General features: G+C 48.6%; 1 protein-coding gene across 2 annotated transcripts; it reads right to left on the reverse strand.

Moving 5' to 3' along the window:
• Positions 1-19,643: 19,643 nt before the first annotated feature.
• On the reverse strand, positions 19,644-24,639 carry LOC119096272 (xyloside xylosyltransferase 1). Of its 2 annotated transcripts, none has more exons than XM_037219096.1 (3): positions 24,482-24,639; positions 22,739-23,103; positions 19,644-20,607 (listed from the first exon to the last, which is right to left on the reverse strand). In XM_037219096.1, exons 2-3 carry the CDS (start codon positions 23,057-23,059, stop codon positions 19,921-19,923), a joined length of 1,008 nt encoding a protein of 335 aa, XP_037074991.1. In that variant the 5' UTR covers positions 23,060-23,103; positions 24,482-24,639; the 3' UTR covers positions 19,644-19,920. The 2 variants fall into 2 exon arrangements, with proteins under 2 accessions (XP_037074991.1, XP_037074990.1); XM_037219095.1 differs by having other exon boundaries at positions 22,610-23,103.
• Positions 24,640-25,961: the final 1,322 nt, after the last annotated feature.

A 25,961-nucleotide genomic window follows, 5' to 3' on the forward strand; every position in this document is an offset into this window, starting at 1 on the left:
TCAATGCAGTATGCAGTGATTTAAATGTAATATCGGAGGCTGCAAACTTCACTCCTTACACCACGCCGCAGCAACGCGCTGGTGGAACCACAACGACGCTCTGACGACGCCTGACAATGCACTTCTGCGACTGGGCACCTCTGGAACACATGTTATCACAAACGACGGACAGATTTTACGGTATTTAGACACGCAATGTCGAAGACGCCTCCAAACTCAGGGAATCATTTTTTATTAGTGAGCCCTCCCCAGCCCCAGACAAACAAAAATGTCATAGCGCAATCCTTGAGTTGCTAGATGTTGGACATTGGCTACCGTTCATGTGATTGTAGCTTTGTGTCTTTACTACGGTGCTTTATCTCTAAAACAGCTGTATTTTGCACACATTCAATTAGCCATAGCGAAATGTCTGTTTAACGCGATAGAAATACACAGCTTCTGTGCGTTAAAACTCAAACCTTATCACTGATGCCAGTTACATTTCTCGGACGATGAGATAAGGCGAAGGCGGTGAAATTAATCGTCAGAATATGAATATATCGAGGAATATTTGAGCCATTTGTAAGAAATTGTTTTGCTTTAACAAAGCTGCAAAGCCGAATCCAAGAAACCTCAAACAATGTTAGCAACAACAACAGCTACAGACATAGTAAACAAACAAAAAGCAAGCAATGTTAACAACAGCACATAAAGAGCTCTGTAATGCAGAATCAGAGGTCGTTCACAATGAAATATGCAATATATACACACACACATATATATATATATATATATATATATATATATATATATATATATATATACTGCCACAAATCAATCAGGAAGATGATACCATGTAAGCTCTCGACAGTTTTTCCATATTTCTTTCAAGTGAACGATCGGTTGTGTCCCATTGCCCCCTGTTATTGTCATGAGTTCAGTCAGCCGTGTCTAAGCTGCGACAGCGATCCGAAGGAGCGACGGAGTACCGTGCTGGTCCGCGATGATCTCCGATGGGCTGATAGCTGCTGGTCTCCGATGGGCTGATAGCTGCTGGTCTCCGATGGGCTGATAGCTGCTGGTCTCCGATGGGCTGATAGCTGCTGGTCTCCGATGGGCTGATAGCTGCTGGTCTCCGATGGGCTGATAGCTGCTGGTCTCCGATGGGCTGATAGCGTCGCCAGCACCGCGAGACACCAGCTCACTCGGCAAGTCCAGATGATCGGATAGGGCGTCACGGCCTGCCTCACCTGCCGTGACCGTGCTTGGACAACGGTGCTCAGCGGTTGATACACCCGCCGACGGCGTCCTCGCCTTGGCTGGCGAGGAAACTTCCGGCCACCGTGTCTGTCTCGGGCTGCTGGAGGTTTCCACGCACACAGCTATGCTTATATAGCCTGGCATGTAACAACAAACGTAAGTTGGCCCACAAAATGAGGTGTTGCATACCTGCTGGCATTGTAGACTGTATGTGTATTTCGCTGGTTGTCACTGCAGTTTACCTTGTGATCGGCGGTGCGTGATAAGACGACACAGCGCATGCCTTCAGGGAGGGCCGCCACAATTTATACATGAATTAATTGCGCGCAGTTTTGCATTCTGCAGGTCATACTGGTATATGGTAGTGTCCTGTAAGTATGCAACGTGCTATTTTGAGTTAACTTTCAGGATTTATTGTTACTATTTGGATTACATCTCCCCAGCACCACACTAACATCTGGCTGGGATAGATACTTCAGCAATCCCAGCGATGGTTCGTCATAACAGCCCTGCGCTAAGGACATCGTCGTCGGCGGCGAGGACCACGCCGCCCGGTCCACCACAGGGGCGCTGGGGAAGTGAGGAGTACAACCGGCGCCCGGTCCACCACAGCGGGCGCTGGGGAAGTGAAGAGTGCAGCCGGCGCCCGGTCCACCACAACAGGCGCTGGGAAAGTCTGGAGTACAGCCGATGTCCACCACAGCAGACGCTGGGGAAGTCTGGAGTACAGCCGATGTCTACCGCAGGGGCGCTGGGGAAGTCAGGAGTACAGCCGGCGCCCGGTCCACCACAGCAGGTGCTGGGGAAGTCAGGAGTACAGCCGATGTCCACCACAGGGGCGCTGGGGAAGTCAGGAGTACAGCCGGCGTCCGGTCCACCACAGCAGGCGCTGGGGAAGTCAGGAGTACAGCCGGCGTCCGGTCCACCACAGCAGGCGCTGGGGAAGTCTGGAGTACAGCCAATGTCTTGGCAGTGAGATTGATGCTCGTTCGGCGGCCGTTCCGGGCAGGCAGTAAGTTTATGACAGCTCCGGCGGTCCGTGTGTTGAGTGTACCGCTAACAGTTACGTCCGCCACACCCAGGACGTCCATCACGCTCCTGACCATTAACTGCTGAAGCCCATGGTACTACTAACGGCATGGCCCATTTCCAGCTATCGCTCTGAACGGGTGCGTCAAGATTGATGTGAGCGTTCGGTGCAGCAGAGGATGGGCAGAACACTAAACACAAGGTGCGCCTCGATCATGGGACTAAACGGCACAAGAGGATGCGAGATCGGGGTTACGACTGGGTCTCCGCCGTTTAAGAACTTAGCATCAGCTAAGTCCCGTCTGAATGCACACCAGGGACTTGGTTCAAATTGACTCAAAAGGTGTCGTGTCCTCGTCCTCGTCAAAAGGTGTGACGTCACGTCCTCACGTCTCAAATTCTTGTAGGCTTCCGAACTCCTGTAAGACAGCGAACAGTGCTGATCGTGTGCTTCTGATCCTGAACTTCGGACTGTGGGGTGTAATGAGGGTAGACGGGATCAAACAAGTGGCTGCTGACTATGTCCAGTGACGATATCGATATTATCTCCTGGAATGCATAATTTGTAATAGTATTATCTGCCATACCTTTCAGAAATCCTCCGTCTATCCTTCCACCCTTCAAATCCAGTGTGATATATCAAATATCCGGCTGGTCCCAGGTGGGCACCCTCTATGCCACGTTGTCATGTGCCTGTCACTGAGGGCAGATCTGCTCTGCCTGCGGTGCTCGCGGCGCCCGCCGATGGCGCTGCCACGTGCGCAACCTCCTGCCACTCGGCCGGCACTTGCCTGGCAGCGGGCCGTGGCGTGGCCTGCAACTGACGGCGCGGCCGGGCTGCGCGCCCGGCGCCTGCCCCAACTAGCTGTAGAGTCACGCCGCGGCGCCCCACACCGCGTGCCCGGCACCTGCTCGAACCGGCTGCAGCGTCACGCCGCGGCACCCCAAACCGTGTACCCAGCACCTGCAGCGTCACGCCACGGCGCCCCTCACCGCATGCCCGGCACCTGCCCCAACTGGCTGTAGCGTCACGCCGTGGCGCCCCGCACCGCGTGCCCGGCGCCTGCCTCAGTCGGCCGCAGCGTCACGCCGCGGCGCCCCTCACCGCACACCTGTTTGCCGATGTGACGCGACGCGCACCCTGCGAGGTCAACAAACGCCGGCTGGCTGGAACGTCGCAGCTACGCCAGTGCTCGCGGGCATCCCGCATGGAACGAGAACAAACAGGTCGCCACGCATCGTATTTGGGTTGTAGTATCAAGCTCTGTCAGTTTCGCTCCAATTTTTGCACTTATTGGGAATTGAAAACATCGGATTGGCGTGTGATTGATAGACTCCTGTTAGCATGGGCCACAGCTGGCCCCTGACGCACACATGTGAGAGATTTTTCACGAGGAACATCGAGGACTGTAACCGACCAAGCCTTGGCCGATTGCCGACTTTGCCGAATATCTTCTGAATGTCGCATGGAGGATAAGGTGCAGCTATTGATACGGAAGCGTTTGCCAGTACTGAATGAAGTACGGGCGGCGGAACGAGTTGGCAGCATGGCAGCCGCGCGCCCTGGCTGACGGCAAGGTGGGTGAATACGAAAAGGGCGTAATGAGTCCAACTGAAATGGTCTGAGGCTGAGATGCAGTCAGGAACAACAGAATAATGACATAACTATCGAGGGGACGCTCAAATCACGAAACGGACAGTGTGTTCGGAACCAATCACGAAAGGGACGGTGTGTTTGGAACTAATCATGATCATGTCCGTCATCACCGAGGGAAGAGATGCATGATGTCTTCGTGGTTAAGATCCAACGCAGAGGGAGCCCATGCCATGATCGTGAGGAGACCTAAGTCTAGCTAGCACAGAAAAACGTAGTGCCCCTGCTGCACAGCAGATCTCCATACGACCAAGAGGTCTCATTGCTATCGAAAGGGGGCCCCACTATTAAAAGGACCGGTGTGGTTTGTGATACGGCAGGAGTATTTCGTCACGACAGACAGTGTCATGATACGGTGAGGCAGGAAACCCTCCGCGAGATAAGAAGATGCCCCTTTAATGACCGGAAGCAGACGCCTGTCGTGGACGCCGGGAGGCCGCCCAAGATCTCATCTGGAGGAGGCCTTAGAAAGCCAGCGGTTAGTAACACAGACGTGCCTGGGGAGTGTTTTATAGAACAATATGAGCGCACTGAAAGCTGAAATCTGGCAGTGCTTGACCATGTTTCCACATTCGGTTCCAAAAAGGTTGGCGCAATTGTGCCTTAAAAAAGGGACACATGACTTTTTAAGCAAGAAAACACAAAAATGCATCACATTATAAACAGCAAACAAAGCCATCAGGGGCGGATGAAGCCTGGAGTTTTGGGGGTGGAGGTGGTGGGGTGGGGGGGGGGGGGGGGGGTGGGGGCAACCGTTTGTCGTCAGCTAGCTGGTGTGGGGTCCGAGGTCCAGTGCATGGTGCCTCTCGCGAGTACCTAGTAGGGACATCATTCAAAACCGAAAAAAGCATCGCAATGCTTTTGAATCTTAAAAAAGGTAAAACAGACGGTTAGTAGACGAAACTTTTATGAAGTTCTAGGAATGTTTTGGGGAAGAGGCCAAAACATACTCCCAGAGTTTTTGGGGGCCATGGCCCCGTGCCCCCTCCCCCCAGGATCCGCCTGTGAAAGCCGTCGGGTAAATCACACGGCTAGACTGTACGTTGTGGGTTTCAAGAAGTGACTTGACGCCCGAGCCATAAGAGCGAAATACTTGGTCATCTCCCTCGAGAAACAAAAGATACGAAGAACGATGAAACACTCTTTTGAAATTAGAAGGTATCAGTGCAAACCAGATTGCCGAGTTAAAAATCATGCATCTTTTAATTTCCAATTACTGTGGCTTATTGGATGTTTTGGATGTGCGGTTGCAGTCATCCACGCAGTTTTCATAACCCGGGTATTAGAATTCTGCATATCAGTCACGGTACTTTCCCATCGCTCTCTCAAGTTCCTACTTTCCTCACCTTGCAAAAAAGTCCGAAAATCATTTCCCTTATAGAAAGTACTAGGCAGCTTAGACGTAGGCAGGTACTTACTCCGTAATATGTCTACGATTTTGAAAATTGAATATTTTACAGCTTGGTCAAAAGAGTATCTTAGGTTAAAACTTTGCTAGAGCCGAGGTGCGACGGCTGTACCGAACAAATTATGTTGAATCCAGTCTACCTGCAGCCACTTCCAAAGAAGTTGCAACCCCTTCGCTACGCATTTGCTGGATTAAAGGTTCAATGTTTTCAAAGGTCAAGTGACAAGAGAACAGGGCCCTCCATTGCCAGGAAACGAACCAAACGGATAATCAGTCTGCCACAGGTCTCACCTGGCGCGTCTCTTGGCACGTCCAGCCAGTGAGACCCACCTGAAGGTGTGATGACGACGGTGCAGGTGCGAGCGGCGCGGCGCGGGCAGCGGGCCGTCACCGGAGCTGTGCGGCACTGTCGCTGGTGGCGGCGCACGGCGCCTCGCCGTTCCGCGGCCGGCGCCGGGCCGCCGCCGCGCGGCCGCGCACCGCAACACCGGACCACGGAGCCGACCACCCGCTCCGGCGGTCGAACCGGCCGACAGGGCGGACGGCTCAGATGGCGGTGGTCTGCTCTGGTCTGGTCTGGTCTGGTCTGTCTTGCAGTCTGAACATTCATGGCAGGTGAGCAGCCCGAACTGTCTCGTCTCCGAATCTGGCATGTACTGCACTCGCATTGCCTGGTCTCTCTGTCTCACTGTCTGGCGCTCCAACTGGTTAACAAGTCTGCACTGCCTGCTCGTAGTCTGGATAATTCGGTATCCTGACAGACCGGCTTAACGATCTGTCTCAAAGTCCGAACAGTCTGAGGGTCTGACATTTCAAACAGTTGCTCCTGCAGCCTGGACAAGCCATGGCATTCAAGCAGCCTGGCCTGTCTGCCACACAGTAATGATAGTGAATAGCAGTCGAACAGCGCGGCCCGTCTGTCTCGCAGTCTGAACTATCTACGACAGTTTAGTGATCTCGACTGTCCGTCAAACAGCGTTGACATGCCATCGTCATCTGAACGTTCCGGACTGTCGGCTGGTCCGGTGGTGAGCGGAAGATTGGCTCCATGGTCCCGCATTGGGTCGGCCGAATAAAATGGGCTCCTTGGTAGTCCATTTTTTTGGGGGGGGGAGGATGGTTTGATAACCCTATACCAGCACTATCAAATACACGTAGCTCCACTCTTTACACGCACCCATTAGATTTTCAGAGGTCAACGTATTTTGGCCATTGCGCTGCGAACAACGGGGCCGCATGGGGGAAATGCGTGATAAAGGGATGATCTGAACAAAAAGGCCATGCCCACCGATGGGTGATTTATAGTGGCGGTTGATTGTGCTTCCACATTAACATCTTGCGCAGATGATCGCAACTGCGGCGTGCAAGCTAGTGCTTTACAGTAGATGCCGTAACTTTGCAAACCAACTCTTTCGCCGATCCTCGTGCATTGAGTGGGACACTGCCGGGGGGGGGGGGGGGATTGATCGAATAAAACGGATACCTTAATCAGACAAGTATGCTGTACTCACAGCTGATAGGCTGATAACAGCGCTATGGAATGGGACACATGCACACATTCTTTGCGCCGGCTTTCAGGTATTTTTCCAGGCCCCCGTATTCTGGCCATTACTCTACGGCTGCGCCGGCCCAAGTAAGAAAAACTCCCTAACGGGGCGATTTGAGCAAGACACGTCACGTCGGCCAATGAGTGAGTGATGTCACCGTCTGATGGGGATCTGACATTGACATTGTGTGGGCGTGGTCGCACCCGCCGCACGCAAGCAAAAGTATTTGATGCTTGTGTAGCCGTGGTCGAGCGACACGTTATGCTTCACAGGATCTCGTATTGCGCCTGCCCGGCACCAGGTTTGGACTGAGACTCTGCCCTGCCACGAAGGACGGGCTAAAAGTAAACACAGCAAAAAAGAAACATGCTAAGGTGCAATCTAAATGCGAACAATTATGGCAAAGACTGGGAACAGTGATAAACTACAAGTTAGTCCAAGCAACCCAACTGATAAAATAACCAGTTAGCCCAATAAACTGCACTGATCTAGAAACTTCGCTGACTTCATAACAATATATTTGCTAGCCCAAGAAACTTCGCTGACCACATAACAATATATTTACTAGAAGGGAACAATTCACGGTCAAAATCAGGTGTTATGGTAAGAGACCACCCATAGTCTCTCCCACTCAATCAGCAAAACATCACAATACACCCGACGCCGTTAACAAAAAAAAGTACTCACAAAACATACAAGCCCAATAACAGTCAATATTCCCCTTCCCCAGCACCTCGCAACTCTTCACCAGCCACGGCTGCGGGCAGCGTGGCGCGCCCGCGGGCAGCGCTGCTCCGGGTAGAATAGTCGCGGAACGGACCCCATAACAGCCGCAACACAGCCGCGGGACGGACCCCATAACAGCCGCAACACAGCCGTGGGACGGACCCCATAACAGCCGCAACACAGCTGCGGGACGAACCCCATAACTGCCGCAACACAGCCACGGGACGGACCCCATAACAGCCGCAACACAGCCGCGGGATGGACCCCATAACAGCCGCAGCACAGCCGCGGGATGGACCCCATAACTGCCGCAACACAGCCGCGGAACGGACCCCACAACAGCCGCAACACAGCCGCGGGACGGACCCCATAGCTGCCGCAACATAGCCACGGGAACAACACCATGGCTGCCGCAACACAGCCGCGGGACGGACCCCATAACTGCCGAATCACAGCCGCGGGACGGACCCCATAACTACCGCAACACAGCCGCGGGACGGGCTCCATAACTGCCGCATCACAGACGCGGGACAGACCCCATGACTTCCGCAACACAGCCGCGAGACAGACCCTGTAACTGCCGCATCACAGACGCGGCGCGGATCCCATAACTGCCGCAGCACAGACGAGAGACGGACCCCGTAACTGCCGCAGCACAGACGAGGGACGGATCCAATAACTGCCACATCACAGGCGCGGGACGGACCCCATAACCGCCGCAACACAGCCGCGAGACAGACCGCATAACTGCCGAAACACAGACGCGGGACGGATCCCATGACGTCTCTTACAGGGTCTTTTTAAAGGTCGGAATAGTTCACTAACCTAACATGGCCCAGATCAAGATTTTGTTTTTAGAAGCGTTCTGCCTAGCGTAATCTTTGTCGCTTATTCGAATACAAAATTCAGAGCACTCTTCTGTGATTTTGGTGAAAATAACCTTCATAAGGTCAAGAGAGGTCACTGACCTTAAATAAACATGTGATCTTTTGCTTAGAGCCGGTATCAAAGTTCTGGGAACACCGTAGAGGCTAACTTGGAGTTCGACCTTGTTTGACCTTGTTTAACCAAAAGTTCATGGGCTCGGAACCTCAAAATTTAACCTAAATGAGCCTACGTACGTGGCAATACACCCGGAAAATTTGGCGTATTTAGCTCTTTTCGAGGCTCAAATTCTATGGTGTAATTTGAAATTTCTCACTTGCATAGTTTTGAAGTTATTTGAAAAAACCTTCACAAGCCGCGCTAAAATTTTGTAATTGCTCCAAAAGCTGTTTACATGCACAGAAACACCTTCCGATTCATACACACACTAAATGGACTACACCCTCTCATTAAAAAAGCACGTTTCCAATCTTTGACTTTGTTCGAAAAAAATGGCCACCCTCAAACTTGCTCATTATCACCCGGTGATGAAGAGTGTAGTCAACAACTTGTAACATCGTTTCATATCGTTTGCAAGTAAAAACAACTTTCTTTTTTATTGGTTCGAGAGATATGAGCTTGAAACGTTTTACTACCTAAAGATAGGCCGTTTTCAAAAGCTGTCAATGTGTTGCGCTCCACGCGTTTTGACGCAGAATTGCCGTGCCATGCTAAGATGTGACATAAACTGTCCAATGCCGATAGGCTTTCAGTCAGGTACAACCAACGTGGAATCATGTTGAAAACTGGCCACATCATGGAAAACAAGTAAACCAGGACAGATCATTCATCCGCTTTGTACACACGCCCAATTTACTATTGGCCCTCATTTGAGACGAAAAACCCTCCGTTTCATAACTTTGATTTTTTGGCAACAAGGTGACCGGATGACGAGAAACAAGTTTGATTGTGACCACTTTTTCGAAAACAAGTTTTAAAAATTGTAATGCGATTTTTAAAAACAAATGAAAGTCCGCGGTCCATTTAGTGTGTGTATGAAGCGGTACTTATTTCTGTGCATGTAAACAGTTTCTACAAAAATTGCAGAATTTTAGCGCGGCTTGTGAATGTGTTTTCAACTAACGTCAACACTATGCAAGTGAGAAACTTCAAGTTACACTATCGTATTCGCCGTGCGATTACGCGTCTGATGACATATAATACAATGAGATTCCAACACTGCGAAATGGTAGCATTTTTGATGCACGCAAATTTCCATGGTTTTGTTTCTGAAATGAGCTCCGTTCGAAAGCAGATTGCATGTGCAAAAAATGCACCATGATGGAACAGATATTCATGGCCGTTGTTGTCAGCATGGAAGTGAACACAAATCTCACGACGGCCATTTTGTTGCGAAATGAGACAAAATTCTGACCCGGATGTGTTTTTGTCTCAAATGAGGGCCAATAGTAAAATGAGCATGTGTACAAAACGGATGCATGGTCTGTCCCGGTTTACGTGTTTGGACGAAATGGCCATTTTTGACATGATACCACGTTGGTTGTACCGACTTAAAAAGCTATCCGTATTGGCCAGTTTATGCCACACCATAAAATGGGAAGATATTTCTGCGCCAAAACACGTATACCGCAACACATTGGCAGGATCTGAAGACGGCCAATTTTTGGGAAGTTAAACGTTCCAAGCTCGTATCTCTCGAACCAACAAAGAAGAAGGCCGCTTTTACTTTCAAACGATATAAAACGATGTTATAAGTTGTTGAGTACACTCTGCATCATCAGCTGATAATAAAAAAATTGAGGGTGGCCATTTTTTTCGAACAAAGTCAAAGATTAGAAATGTGTTGTTTTTTGGTTTTAAAATGAAAGGGTGTAGTCCATCTATTGTGTGTATGAATCGGCAGGTGTTTCTGCGTCGGTAAGCAGTTTTTACAGGAATTGAAAAATTTTACCGCAGCTTGTAAAGGTTTAAAAACTTCAAAAAATGGAAGTTGGAACAACTCAAGTTACAAGATTTTATCTGCCGTGCGATTATACGTCTAATGACAAATAATACAATGATATTCCAACACTTGGAACGTAAGGCACTCTTGATGCACGCAAATTCCATGGTTTTGTTCCTGAAACCAGTTCCGTTCGAAAGGAGATTACACGTGCAAACAATATACAATGATCGAACAAACATTCATTGCCGTTGTTGTCAACATAGAAGTAAACGCAATTCTCATCATGACCACTTTGTTGCGAAAATAGTCACCATTTTAAAACGGATGTTTTTTCGTCTCAAATGAAGGCCAGCAGTAAATTGAGCGTATGTACGAAACGGATGCATGTTCTCTCCCAATTCACGCGTTTCAAACGAAATGACCATTTTCCGACACGATACTACGTTGATTGTAACTTATTGAAAAACTATCAACATTGAACAGTGTATGTCACACCATAGCGTGGGAAGGCAATTCGCCGTGAAAACACGTGTAACGCAACACATAAGGCCGACTTTTAGGTAATAAAACGTTCGAAAACGTAAGGAATGCGCAGCGAAACACATTGACAGGATTTTGAAACGGCCGATTTTTGGGAAGCAAAAAGTTAAAAGCTCATATCCCACGAACCAGTGAAATGAGAAGGCTCCTTTTACTAGCAAACGATGCAGAACGATATTACAAATTGTTGACCAATCTCTTGATCATCGGGTGATAAGAAACGCATTTCAGCGTGACCATTACTTTGGAAAAAAATCAAAATTTTGAAATTGCGATTCTTCGTTATAAAATTAAGGAGTGTGGTCTATTTAGTGTGTGGATGAAGCAGCAAGTATTTCTGTGCATATTCACAGTTTCTAAAGCACGTGCGAAATTTTAGCGCGGCTCGTGAAGGTTTCTTTTCAATTTATTGCAAAACTATGCATGTCAGAAAACTTCAAATTACATCATCGTATTTGCCGTGTTATTAGGCGTCTTCTGGCGTATAATGCAATGAGATTTCATGGCTTTGAAAATGTGCCCTTCTTAATGCGCGCAAATTTCCATGTATTTTCTGAAACCAGCTCCAAACGAAAGTAGATTGCACGTGCAAACGATACCCAATGATGTAACAAGCATTCATTGCCGTTGTTGTCAACATGGGAGTGAACAAAATTCTCACCACGGCCACTTTGTTGCGAAACAAGGTAATTTCTATAGTGGATGTTTTTTGTCTCAAAGAAGGGCCTAGAGTAAATTGAGCGTGCGTACGAAGCGAATGCATGTTCTGTCCCGGTTTACACGTTTTACATGAAACGGCCATTTTTCGACATCATTCCAGGTTGGTTGCACCTAACTGAAACCTATCAGCATTGGACAGTTTATGTCACACCATAGCATGGGAAGGCAGTTCTGCGTGAAAACACGTGTAACGCAAAACATTCGCAGGATTTGAAAACATCCGATTTTTGGGTAGTATAACCTTACAAGCTCATATGTCTTGAACAAATGAAAATAGAAGGCTGCTTTTACTTGCAAACGATGTAAAACGATGTTACAAGCTGTTGACTACATTCTTGTTCACCGGGTGATGAGGAAAAAATTTGGGCGTGACCATTTTTTTGAGAACAAAATCAAAATTTTGAAAATACGGTTTTTGTCGTTATAAAATGGAAGGGCATGGTCCACTTAGCGTGAGTATGAAACACCAATTGTTTCTGTGCATGCAAACAGTTTCTAGAGGAATTGGACAATTTTAGCGCGGCATGCGAAGGATTTTTCAGTAACTTGAGAACTATGCATGTCAGATAATTTGAAGTTACACCAGCGTATTCGCCGTGCGATTACACGTCTAGACCTATAATGCAATTAGATTCAATAAATTGGAAAATAGACCATTCTTGATGCGTGCAAATTTCCACGCATTGTTTCTGAAACTAGCTCCGTTCGAAAGCAGATTGCACGTGCAAACGATGCACAATGATGGAAGAAACATTCATTGCCGTTGTTGCCAACATACAAGTGAGCACAAATCTCACCACGGCCACTTCGTTGCGAAAACAAGACAAAATTCCGATACGGATGTTTCTTCGTCTCAAATCAGGGCCGATAGGGAATTGAGCGTGTGTACGAAGCGGGTGCATGATCTGTCCCGGTTTCGGTGTTTTACATGAAATTGCCATTGTTCGACATGATTGCACGTTAGTTGTACCTAGCTGAAAACCTAAGAGCATTGGGCAGTTTATGTCACACCATGGCATGGGAAAGCAATTCTGCGTCAGAACACGCGTAACGAAGCACATTGGCAATATTTGGAAACGACCGATTTTTGGGTAGAAAAAGTTAAAAGCTCGTACCTCTCGAACCAATGAAAATAAAAGGCTGCTTTTACTTGGAAACAATGTAAAGCGATGTTACAAGTTGCTGACCACACTTCTGATCACCGGGTATTGAAAAAAAGTTGAGCGTGCCAGTTTTTTTCGAAAAAGTCAAAATTTTTAAAGTGCGTCTTTTATTAAGTGAGGGGCCGTGGTCCATTTAGTGTGTGTAAGAAGTGGCAAGTGTTTCTCAGCATGCTTAGAGTTTCTAGAGCAATTCCAAAATCTTAGGGCGGCCTGTGAGGGTTTAAAAAAAAAATAACTTCAAAACTATGCAAGTGAGAAAATTTCAAAGTACACCGACGTATTCGCCGTGCGATTCCTCGTCCACTGATATATAATGCAACGAGATTCCATCACTTGGAAAATGGACCATTCTTGGTGCGCGCAAAGTTCCGTGGTTTTGTTTCTGAAACCAGCTCCGTTCGAAAGCAGTTTCACGTGAAAACCATGCACAATGATGGAACAAACATTCATTGTCGTTGTTGTCGGTATGGAAGTAAACACAAATATCATCATAGCCACTCTGTTGCGAAAAAAACTCAAAACTTTGAAACGGATGGTTTTCGTCTCAAGCGAGTACCAATAGTGAATACGATAGTGAATACGTGTGTACGAAGCGGATGCATGTTCTGTCCCGGTTTGCGCGTTTCACACGAAATGGCCATTTTTCGACATGATTCCACGTTGGTTGTACCTAACTGAAAGCCTATCAGCATTGGCCAGTTCATGTCACACCATAACATGGGAAAGAATTGTGCGTCGAATCATGTGTAACGAAACACATTGGCAGGATTTGAAACCGGCCGATTTTCGGGTACAAAAACATTCTAAGCTCATATCTCTCGAACCAATGGAGATAGAAGGCTTCTTTTACTTGCAAACGATGTAAAGCGCTGTTACAAGTTGTTGACTACACTCTTGATTATCGGGTAATGAAAAACAAAATTGAGCATGGCAATATTTTTGGGAAAGGTCAAAAATTCAAAAGGTGTTTTTTTGTAATAAAGAAAAGGGCGTGGTTTAACTAGAGCGTGTATGAAGTGGCAAGCGTTTCTGTGCATGTAAACAGTTTCTACAGCAATTGCAATATGTCAGCGCGGCTTGTGAAGGTTTATTTCAACTAACTTAAAAACTATGCACGCGAGAAAGTTAAATGTTACACCATTGTGTTCGCTTCGCGATTACGCGTCTAAAAACGTATAATACAATGAGATTCATCGCTTGAAAAATGGACCATTCTTGACGCGCGCAAATTCCATGGTTCTTGTTTCAGAAACCAGCTCTGTTCGAAAGTAGATATCACGAGCAAATGGTGCACAATGATGGAGCAAACATTCATTGCCGTTGTTGTCAACATGGAAGCGAGCACAACTCTCACCACGGCCAGTTTGTTGCGAAAAAAGTCAGAATTCTCAAACGAATATTTTTCGTCTCAAGTGAGGCACCAATAGTAAACTGAGCGTGTGTATGAAGTGGAAGCATGCTCTGTCCCGTTTTGTGCGTTGTACAAGAAATAACCATTTTTCGACATGATTCCACGTTGGTTGTACTTACCTGAAAGCATAGCATGGGAAGGCAATTCTGCGTCAAAGCACTTATAATGCAACGCATTGGCAGGATTTGAAACCGGCGATTTTTGGGGCAGTAAAACGTTCCAAGCTCATATCTCTCGAACGAATAAAAATAGAAGGCTGCATTTACTTGTAAACGATGTAAAACGATGTTGCAAGTTGTTGACTACACTCTTCATCACCGGGTGACGAGAAAGCTATTTGAGCGTGACCATTCGTTTCGAAAAAGTCAAAGTTTGAAAATGCGATTTTTTTGGTTTTAATTGAAAGTGCATGGTCCATTTACTGTGTGCATGAAGCGGCAAGTGTTTCTGTGCATCACATCAAGATCTCAAGGGGGTCAAAGTGACCCCCACCCAAGTGAAGGGTATCCAACCGGTCACCCGGGCGCGTGTTAACGTGCAACACGCATCTAGCATGGGGTTAAGTTGGTGATCAGGAGACAGAATACACATCTCGTGCGAGCCCACAAGTGGCGTATGAACGCGTAAGCGTACAGTGTCCCGTAAGCAGGGCAATGGTCAATGACTGTACGCGACCCTGACAGGCCCGCTTCAGCGCTACCAGACATGACATTCACAACTCATGCGCAGGTAGCACACCTGAGACTACAAGCCCTCACGTCAGTCAAACAAACAAGACACGTTACATCTTACATCGAACATTATACGTTTTATAGTTTACGGCCATTAACAAAAAAATACGGATAAAAACGTAAAAAAACGTAAAAAACGCAAAAAAACGTTCTGCTAGGGTCTTGAGGCCCTAGCAGAACGTTGCGCAGCCGGAACCGGAGCAAGGGCAGACAGAGGCATTTTTCCATCTCCTCGGACTGAGATCACCTCGTAGAATATGGCAGGCGCATGGGACGATCAGGCGGCGATGCGGAGAGCGGCGTTGAAGTCTCCACCATTACCGCCGAGGCCGCCAAGCCTCTGTCGACCCTCCGCCGACCGGGGAAGAGTCCCGATCGAACGAAGATGTGTACGAGTCGCCCAAATGCGTCGCCCAGTTTGGCGACTGTGGTAACTGTGGTACCTGACGAATACGGCGAATACATGCTATCCTCGGAACAAAATGACAACAGTGCTGTGTCAGGAATAGTCTAATCAGGGTTTATGGCGGGGAATAAGGGCTAGTTGAGTCAGGTTTTTTAGTCTAATGTGGTGAACAACAACGGGCTTTTCACCTCCCAACACAACCCTGAGCTTAAGTCAGACAGTTTGACAATTATCACTGCAGGTTTCCATTCCCGGACAAACTTGTAGTACTGCTCACGTGGAGCCACGCTCCTAAGAAGATAAACGACAGTGCCGGCCTGACAGTAGTACATAGTCAATTCTCTGTCAAAAAGTCTCTTGCTGCGAGCGTGACGCTGGCGGGAGGCCTCAAGTGCGAACTTGTGAGATAGTTTCACCCGCTTGGTGAGGTTCATCAGGTGTTCAGAAATCGTGTCACTTTTGGGGCGTGAAATCGTGGCGCGGTGCCTGTATTCGCGCCGATGCTGGCAGTCTACGGCTTTTGTCAAACATCACTTGGACATAGTGGCGGTCGGACGCAGGCGGTTCCAACTTGCCGCGGCACGATGAGGAAGGGCTCGCTTGGCGGCTTCCAATCGGCACTTGTGCAAATGGAGAGACATTAACAGCTCGTTTTCCCACGTGAAACAGAGGAACGTTGCTTTTTGTGAAAAGGCTCGAAACGAACTGCCGCTGGGCACACTTCTGAACCCGGGATTGGAAAGAAAGATGTTTACGCTTCCTTGCTGTGTACTTTGTATGCATACACATGCTCAAGATCTAAGCAGTCGGCGGCTCCCAAAAATGAAGGCAAATTTTGACATACGACTGTATGGCGCAGGCGTGAACTGTGCGTTATTACCGCCATATTTTATACTACACTCCCCCCCTCGCCAGTCACATGCGGGTGAAATGCAACTGCCTCCGGCTTAAGATCAGGCAAAGGACTGTATCAAATCGGCTGATGATGTCGGACGTGAAACGAGCCAGAGGGCAGTTTGCCGTTACGTTACGTAAATCTGGCTCATTTTTGTCCATAAACGTCAACGGCAAGCAAGGAAAACGGCAGCGACCGTGTAATTATGTCACGACACAACATACATTGCACGCGTTTGGGCCGTAGTTGACACCCCTGCGCACCCGCGAGACCCATCGGATGCACCGACTCCTGCGTAAAGCTACATGCCCAAAAACTCCCCTTTTTAAAGCCAGTGATATTAATCTTCATTGTGCCTATTTAAGCCAAGTTTCTTTAAGCTGCAATCTATTTTTCACCAAAGCATCAAGAATGATTGGGTAGAGTTCACGAATGGTTGTAAAACATTCCAAATTATTTGTTCACTAAAGCAAGTTCGATCGGGCTCAAGCATATTTTCTGCGACGAAGCCGAGCCCTCTGGCGGAAAACGTTCGGCGATTTATTCCGCAAAGAGCTCCAATTTCTCGGAAAATGGTTCCAACCTCAATTATGGCACGAGAACATAGAGAATGACGTTGATTTCGCAATGTCATGTGGCCTTCAAGATCAAAAGCAAGGTCAAAAGATGAGGAACTTCGTCACCATAAATATCACCCAAAATATTACCGGCCGATGCTAAGCCTGCCAACAACATATTCACAAACAAATAAACCAGCTGACCGCCAACAAATTCCCGGCCGATTTTTAACTTCCAAATATCAAAACATTCACAAGCGCAAGAACTAGAATCGGTCCGAACGCCCTGACCTGTCAAGGTCATTCTTTAAGGTCAAATTCAGTCTCAAAGGACGGGAGCTCCATATCACCAAAAAATTACCGGTTGGTTTTAAACCTGAAAACATCAAAATGCTCGCAAGCGCAGGAACTAGAGTCCGTCAGAAAGTCATGGCCTTTAAAGGGCACCCTTTAAGGTCAAACTCAGGCTCGAGGGATGAGGAACTCCATATCACCAAAAAATGACCGTCCAATTTTCAATCTGAACACATCAAAATATTTACAAGCGCAAGAATCAGTTTCCGTCAAGAAGCCCTGATCTCTCAATGTCACTACTCAAAGTCAAAGGTGGGCTTACAGGACGGGGAATCCAACATACCAAAAAAAAAAATACTGGCAGATTTGAACTTGCTAGCACCAGAATGTTCACCACAGAAAAAACTAGCGCCCGCCAAAAAGCCCTCACCTCTCAACGTCATGCCATCCTTCAAGGTTTAATTCAGGCTCAAGGGACAAGGAACTCCATATCCACAAAAAAAACTACTGGGCGATTTTAAACCTCAAAACACCTAAATGTTTACAAGCACAGCAAACCGCATCCGTCAATAGCTCTGACCACTCAATGTCACTTTTCAACATCAAACGTGGGCTGAGGCCCGGACCTCGATATCACCAAAAAAATGCTGTCGGATTTTCAACTTGCCGGCATCAGAATATCTACCACAGAAAGAACTAGCGTCCGTAATAAGTTCTGACCTCTCAAGGCCATGCTTCTACGTCAAACGCGGGTTCAAAGCACGCAGAACTCCGTATGGCAAAACAATTACTGGCCGAGTTGAACTTGCCAGCACCAGAATATTCAGAACAGAAGCAACTAGCATCTACCCGGAAGTCGACCCATCAAGGTCATCCTTTAACATGTCAGTCATCAAAAACATACACGCCTCGCCAACTTCAGAAACTGCAAGAGCTTCGAGCTCAAGCTCTCATGGGCCCAGGCGGTATCGTTCTTACAGACACGCGAAAGATACGCCTCTAGCGCCACAGACGTCTGCTTTCCATTTGGTCTTTTGCGTGGACGTGGTATCGTGCGGCCACTGTAAAGGCAAGCCATTATTTCACTGTGGGCCGTGAATCAGTCAGGATAAACTGGACGATTTCTGTTGCTCGTTAAACCTTTCAACGTCGACCCCACAACGTGGTAGAAACACTGAAACAAAGCTCCGAACACGCAGTATATTAATCCGACCGGCAACCCTGAGTAGCAAATCACCTGATTAAGTCAACGTACAAACACAGGAAGTGGCACGATTACCCGCATGGCAGTGGCACGAGATCAACCATGGTAAACAAAGTTTGAAGTGCAATACACAAAGATCTGCCTAATCATGACGTCACACACGTGAAAGCACATCGATGAAATCAAATGGCATGGTTATGGTGAAGTGTTTGGCTCTTGACCTCCCATAAGCTCGAACCCAGATCCTCATTGGTTTGTCACTTAAAGCATCGATATTTCTCGAGCAGAGCCTTGAAGATCGAGCATTTAGAATGAGGACACAGCACACATCTATCGACTGTCTCTTCCGCGCTGCGCGCGTCCTGCATCTAGGTGAGCGACGCACCACCACTGTATCAAATATAGTATCAAAACGCTACTGGCCAGAAATGAAAAAACAAACACAACACACCATTCGCATCGCGACAAGAAAAGTCCCGTGGGAAGTTGCACATTAATGCAGACATCTGGGGGGGGGGGGGGGGGGGACTACTGAAACGGCTGAGACGTGAAGAAATCACTGGCAAAGGCCACTACTCACATTCTCCGACAACATACCATTAAAAGCACGTCGGAACACCGCAAGGGCATGTTCATCTCTGTGGTTTAGAGGGAGCTTGTTGCCGCACAAAATATCGAATCAGAAATGAAGTAGGCATACATCAACCTTCATTCGGTGGGCCGTGATCAAAGTTTCAAAATGTTTCGAAATAGCGACTTCATGGCAGGGTGTACCGACTAAGCGCAATGCCATGAGAAGCCTCAAAATGGTCGCAAATATGTGCAGAACCCAAAACCGGAGAAGTGGACCACGTCAACATTACACACATGTTTAACAAGTAGGCTGGCAGGCCGCGACGACCGTCGGTATTTGTCAACCTCGAGGACTCAACGCAGAGGACCTGTCCCAGCCCCATCCTGTTCATCAACAACCGAACGCATTTTGTACTCCAGGAAAGCCCTCTCCCAAAAACGAGTGCGCCGCGTACCCCGTAAGAAACGCACGCTGCTCCACACCTGTGTCACACGCTGAGTGAGCCCTCCGCAATATTCGACTTTTTGGGACTCGGGCCACGCTCAGATCCCCGCCTCGCAGTCAAGGTATTGACTGCTTATCACTTACACTAAAAGACATCGCACGGATGAAGAGGCAAGCCCACCACCAAACAGCTGTGATCACCCGCAGAACTTCGTTTTCGATCGCTGTCAACCATTCCTTTGTACACCCGACGCGAGCAGCCTACACGCGAGAAACCTATTCACTAACATGGAGCTGTTAGGAGCGACAAATAACGGCACTTTCAGCCATGGCTTTAGCTAACACAAGAGGCTTCCGGCGGGTTTCTCGGGATACACACAGCGCGGCTGCAGACAAGCCAACGAACTGAGGAACTAACGGTTGAGGGAGGTGGTGGGAGGTGGCCACGCGAGTCTAGATTCTCATACCCATGTAACAGGGGCGCGACCCCACGCTTGCCAACAAAGGAGCACCCAACGGGGCCAAATCGTGTGAATTGTCGCCTTCGCTCAAGCCCGCCGCTCGCCTTCCGTGGGGATGGTCGCCTTGCAGTTGCCGTGGTAGATGCTGATGGAGCCGGGGCAGCGGAAGTACTGGTCGAACACGTCGGCGTATACGGAGCGCCAGAACGTGCAGAGCTGCCGGTTCCAGCCGCACGGCAGCACGTAGAACAGCTCCGGCTCGTCCAGTGCCAGCAGCGTGTACAGGTCCTGATCGCCCAGGTGACCCTTGAAGCGGTAGCGGGCCGTGCGCCGCCGGATCTCGTGCTCGGTCATCAGCTGGTTGTAGCGGCGCGAGGCGCGCATGCGCGCCAGGTCCAGCAGCACGACGCCGCTGTTGAGGCCAGGGAAGCCGGCCGGCGGCGCTCCGCCCGCCGTCAGGTTACCAGTCTCGCGCCGATGGGCCTCCAGCACGTGCCGGTACACAGGCGACAGCTCCAGGCTCAGGCCCATCACGTTCTCCGGCGAGAACCGCTCGAAGTGGTCGTCGAGCAGGGCGAGGTCGGCGCGCACGCTGATGTCCACGTCCATCATGATGACGCGCTTCAGCCGCGGCAGCGAGCGATGCATGGTCGTGGTGAGGAAGAACAGCACGTCGTTGTAGTAGGTGCCCTTGCGCGGAGCGAAGTGTTCCTGCATGACCTCGATCAGTGATTTCATCTGGTCGGCCATTGGCGCGATGGCATGGTTGGTCACCTAAGGGGGTGGGGTCTCATCAGAAGTGCATGCCTTACGAAAACACATAGATGGGAAGACACAAAACACCGACAGACTTCCTGGTCCACGCAAATCCAACATGACCATGATACACATCCAAGTACCAGGTCGTTTGAATGCTAAAAAGCACATAAGCTACTCTGACGCATATCTATATCACAAATACAAATACAAAACAATTATGCAGCGCATGATGATACGAGCTTGGCGTCGCGGTGGACACAAGCGCGAACTGCGGGGAGCTATAGAAATGCAGCCAAGTAATTTTATGCCAGCTCAACTTATCGATCTCGCCCAACTTCCCGAATTTCAACGATATTTCGTCTATCGTTTTTTGTAGCTCTGAATACAATTCTGAGAATATCACAGCTTTGAAGCTACGGCTTGTGAGTGTTGTGTCGTGTCGGTGTCGAGGGCACTAAGAGGCTGTTACGATCAGCTGTCATCGCCCGTTCAAGTTGAGGTCTTCCTCATGTTGCGATCAGCCGATCAGCGGAGATGACGTGGGTCAGGAACTGAGGTCGACCGAAGGTTCTAAAGTGATAGGTCACGTCGGGGTCGGGACCGCACCACGCAGAAGATTTGACCCGGGAGCCGAACGAGCAGGAGGTGCACCTGTGTGGTTTATGCCTGTGTAGTATGCCGCTTCCTCGTATAGGTGAACTCGTGCTGGAAGATGATTCTGAGATTACTGTTATGTTAATATAGGTTAAGAGCGGAAGAAACATTCCAGCTGATTTGTAGAAGACGCTACGGAGAGTTAAAGACGTCAAACAGGCTTCGATCCATACATGATCATGCATGCTGTTTTTTCAGAGGACTCATTTCTGGAGTTATTTCCACGGCGGAACACCATCAGAGGATCATTGAAGAAGCTTTTATGTAACTGAAAATTGCCGAATGAAGCGTTTAATCCACACACCCTCCTTACACAATTATCTAGAGTAGATCAAACCAGCGGACCCTGTCACCCTTCTTTTGACCCTGACCTACCAACCTGACTTTTCGGACCTATCCCCCCCCCCGCTTTGCCCCGTGAATTTGATTTCCTCAGATTTTTTTCACCACATGATCCAGATACCCCCCTCCATTAACTTCCCCTGTAACTTGCCCCAATTATTACAAATTGCTCCTATATGCCGACCATAGTCTTCCACTCTGGAGCAAACTCCCCTAATCCATGTTCCAAGTCAAAACGGAATGGCCCTTTGTACGGTGGGTATGGTGGGAATTGAAATGGAAGTACGTTTTTCAACACGCGGGTCCTGCCAAGAGGTCGGCATTAAACCTTTCCTCAGTTAATCGAACAGCAATATCCAGTAAATATATCAACAGCGGAGACGAGCGGAGTTCTGCCCGGGGTCTCAGGATGAATTTTGTTTACTTTTACGTGAATTCCCCTGACCTCTGCTCCCCCCCCCCATGTCATCGAATCCCGAATATATCATCAGCATGCCTAGAAAAAGTCTACGGATAGACAGCAGACGAGTTCAGCAACTCATCTTCTCACGCAACTCAACAGGCTCAAGCATACTTGCAGCCCAAGCGAAATCCAATGGTCGTTCTCAGGTTCTGTCTTCTAAAGAACTTCCCAAGAATCCCCCGGCGGCCTTCCGCTGTGGTACTAACCTGAGATCATTAAGTCAAAAAAAAAAAAAAAAATGAGGAGAGCGATCTGCGGAGACCGACCAGGTCAGGGGGACCAAGGAAAGAAGTCTGTGCTATGCAGGCGCATACACGTAGGGACGCGCAACGTCTTGGGTGATCAGAATAAAAGGATACAACCCTCCTATTGTGTTATGAAAGTGGGCCAAGCAACATGCTGAAAGCATTTGCACCTGTCGTCATGAAGCGCATGCGGTAATGACCGGGCTGGCTGGTCTCGACACCCTTTCACCTATTCAGAATATGGCACACATGCAGGTTATGGATTTGACATGAATCTGGCCTACAAATGTTGAGCGAAGCAGCCTTTACTGACCGTAAACCGCCCGGACAGGCGCGCCTTCAAAAGCGCCGTTCCGATGATTGCCTTGCTGTTTTCGTCGGTGAACATGTTAAAGTTGACACAATCTGGTGTGTGCGCTGCTATTGTCTGCAACATGCGCACCAGGTTGGTCTTCATCTTGGGATGCTGGTCAGCCTTCGTGAAAATGACACCCACTTCAATTCTGCGACGGCACGGAGCGGCCGCCGCCGGAGACCAGGCCGCTGCCGCCGCGGCCGCTGCCTGCTCCCCCTCCTGGTCCTCGTCGTCGACGGTGGCCGGCGCGCCGGCGTCCCGCCACTGCGCCGACTCGAGCTGGTCGAGCAGCGCAGACGCTCGGACGGTGCTCTCATCCCGAGAGCTCAGCAGCACGATGATGAGGCAGACCAGCAGACCAGCGGCGACCAGCGCCAGCCGGCGGCGGCTGAGGCTCACCGGCGACATGCTCGGTCAGCTGGCTGATGAAGCCAGGCCACCAAACAACACAACTGCAGGGAAAAGAACACAACAGCCCACTGTTAGAGAAAGTGTCAAGTGGCATTTGCTGGTGTTATGTATCCAAAATGCTTTGTACTTGAGGTCTGTGGAGATATAAAGCAAAATATTTTGTACTCCACTATCACAAAATGAAAATGGGCCTGGAGCAAATTTACCTGACCCTTTCACTTCAGGAATAAAAATGAGCTTGACACTATGTGTGGTCCTGTCTATGCTTGTTTGATATATGCCAACAAAGCATTCTACAGAGTATGCATTCCAAACTCTTTAGCATTATCTGATGTTGTGGTGTTCCTTTGTCACTTGCTAAGGTCCTTATCAGGTGATACAGAAGCCAAAGGATGGGAGTTAAATGGTCATATAATGTCTGATCCTTTCTCTGCACAGAATAGTGTGCATCAAGGTAGAGACCTCTCACTACTGCTGCTCAATGTATACATAGATGAGCTTCTTTGTGATTTATAGCTATTACAATTGGTTGTCATGCAGGGAAATGTGCAGTGAATGTGCTGGCCTATTTTTCCTTGCTTAAGGGGAGTGTTGATTCAGAGGTGCAAAACATTTCTCATGACCAGAGATATTCAGTTTAATGTAAAGAAGACTGTATACATAATTTTTAATTCTCAAAAGCCATATGCAGTTTTACATCTGTCTAACTTCAAGTCCACTCATGTCACTCTCAGTGGCTGCAGACTAGTAGCAGTGGAGTTAAAATGACCAGAATATATAGTGGCAAGTAATCTTAGTGAGTCAAAAGATGCAGATTGATACTTTCCTTGTAGCATAGAACAAATATGCTGTGCTAAGGTCCACTTTGCAAATGGGGGCATTTTGATTTGACTACTCATGAAATACTGCACAAACATGCATGGTTATGAGCTGCAGAACCACATGAGTGTATACCAGGCATTTTAAGGGCTTTGAATGGCCTACCGCTCATACATAAAAAGCTGGTAAGAACGCCATGCTGGACGAGGAACCATAACCAATGTAGAGCTCGAGCTTGTACCACATCCCATGTTAGTAGCTAGTTGGCTGCTGCTGGTCATCCAAAGACTCATATACAGAGAGCAGCATTGTTAAGAAATTGCATGGAAGTGAAAAAGGGGTAAGTGGCATGCCATGGCCATAACGCATGTGCATGCCTAGCATGAGTATGACCTCACAGCACTGGGCCTCCCGGAACCTGGTCGTCGAAACCTGGTTGAACACTGAGATGTCTTGCCTGCTCTCTTGCTCTATGTTTGTGTTAGACACCTGTATGTGCTAAGATATGAACTTGCCCTGATGGCGCGAAATAAACTATACAATTAATATCATCAAAGCAGATCCTGCATCGCACAATTAGCAACTGCTCCGCCTACTCACCGACAATGAGCCCAATACAATGTTGTCGCCACTGTCTGGCGTCAAGCTCAATTTACTTATGATGCCACCGGCCCACCCACCAAACGGCCGCCCCCAGGGCCCTATAACAGAGCCGCCCCCGAGCGCGATTGAAAACGCCGGAATGCTCACGAGTATCCTAAATGGTCAAAGCGAATTTTAGTGGACGAAAACGGCCAAGGTCAAGGCCATGTATACTTGGTGAAACCGTCCCGACAACGCACTTCTCAGCAAAAATCACTTTGTGACGTCACTGGGAGGTACACCTTCAACGTTGGGACGGCCGCACGCGTGACAACGGACAGGAGAGATCACACGAATTACAACACTTTTGGTGGGTGAAATGACTCAGTAAGATGAAAGTAAATATGAATGAATAAAAAGTTTAAGGTTATGCATAAGCTAAAAGGTATTTCAAAAGCCGAGGCCGCAATTTAGGACCCAGGAAGGAAGCTATTCGAGGACGATCCATCGCGCTTTACGCCAAAGAAGCACTTGGCGTAAGGACTATTTAGGACTTCGGAAATAGATGGACACAAAGCTGCAACCCACCCCCCCCCCCCGTTATCAGTTTATTTGTGCATCACAACTGCCCCTCTCCGGAGTACCTGCCCGAAGCAAATCCATGGAACTACTGTGCCTTAGTTGGCATCTGGATTGGACCCCAGTTTGGCAGATCACCCGACGGGACCAAATGGTCGCATCGATGTAGCCTATGACGGTCTACCGAACCGAGTGCGGGCGTATCTCCCACCTTCCTGGCTGAAATATATTTGAGGATCAGTCGGATATAACGGCGCAAGAAGCTTATAAGGTGCCCCAAGCTCCTCGGCAGGGGCTCCCGACCCGAATCTGGCCAGGCACACTCGCGCGGCTCAATCTCACAGGAACAGCCAAGTCAATGCACACTGGGGCCTGCCTGATTATTCACCAGAGCTAGGCCCTGACGGCTGCTAGTTTCATGAGGCAAAGGATACTGCTAGTTTGCTGCACCTTGGCCTAGCAAATGCTGGTTAAGACTTGCTTGATCATTAACCAAATGCAGCCTAAGGAAGCATCACAATCCACGTTCATAACCTTTCGGCTATTCATGATGAATGCAGTGAATCAATAAACAACGATACTTCTCGTTTGATAACAGGCCAAATCATATTGCTACCGACCGTGCAATATTATTTCACTAACGCAGAAGCGAGATCGGATGCACTCCAGCGAGTTCATGGTCTTCATCGCCGCCTTCAGCACCCGGAGTGCCGTACGGATGGTACCAGCATCGAGCTGGAACTGGCAAGCCATGCGTTTACCTTGATAGCATGTTGTTTGAAGGCAGGGGACTTTCATGACATGCTGGGCGAATGCATAGGTCCTCCGGTAGATAGAGCGCAGTGCGGCAGTATTGAAGACATCAAATGCTTCCATCGGCCCCTGGCCAGACAACGCTGGCCGAGTTGCTTAGTTGAGT

The sequence above is a fragment of the Pollicipes pollicipes genome, unplaced genomic scaffold, assembly GCF_011947565.3.
Source record: "Pollicipes pollicipes isolate AB1234 unplaced genomic scaffold, Ppol_2.1 Scaffold_4295;HRSCAF=5057_pilon_pilon_pilon, whole genome shotgun sequence".
In the NCBI taxonomy this organism is placed as follows: domain Eukaryota; kingdom Metazoa; phylum Arthropoda; class Thecostraca; order Pollicipedomorpha; family Pollicipedidae; genus Pollicipes; species Pollicipes pollicipes.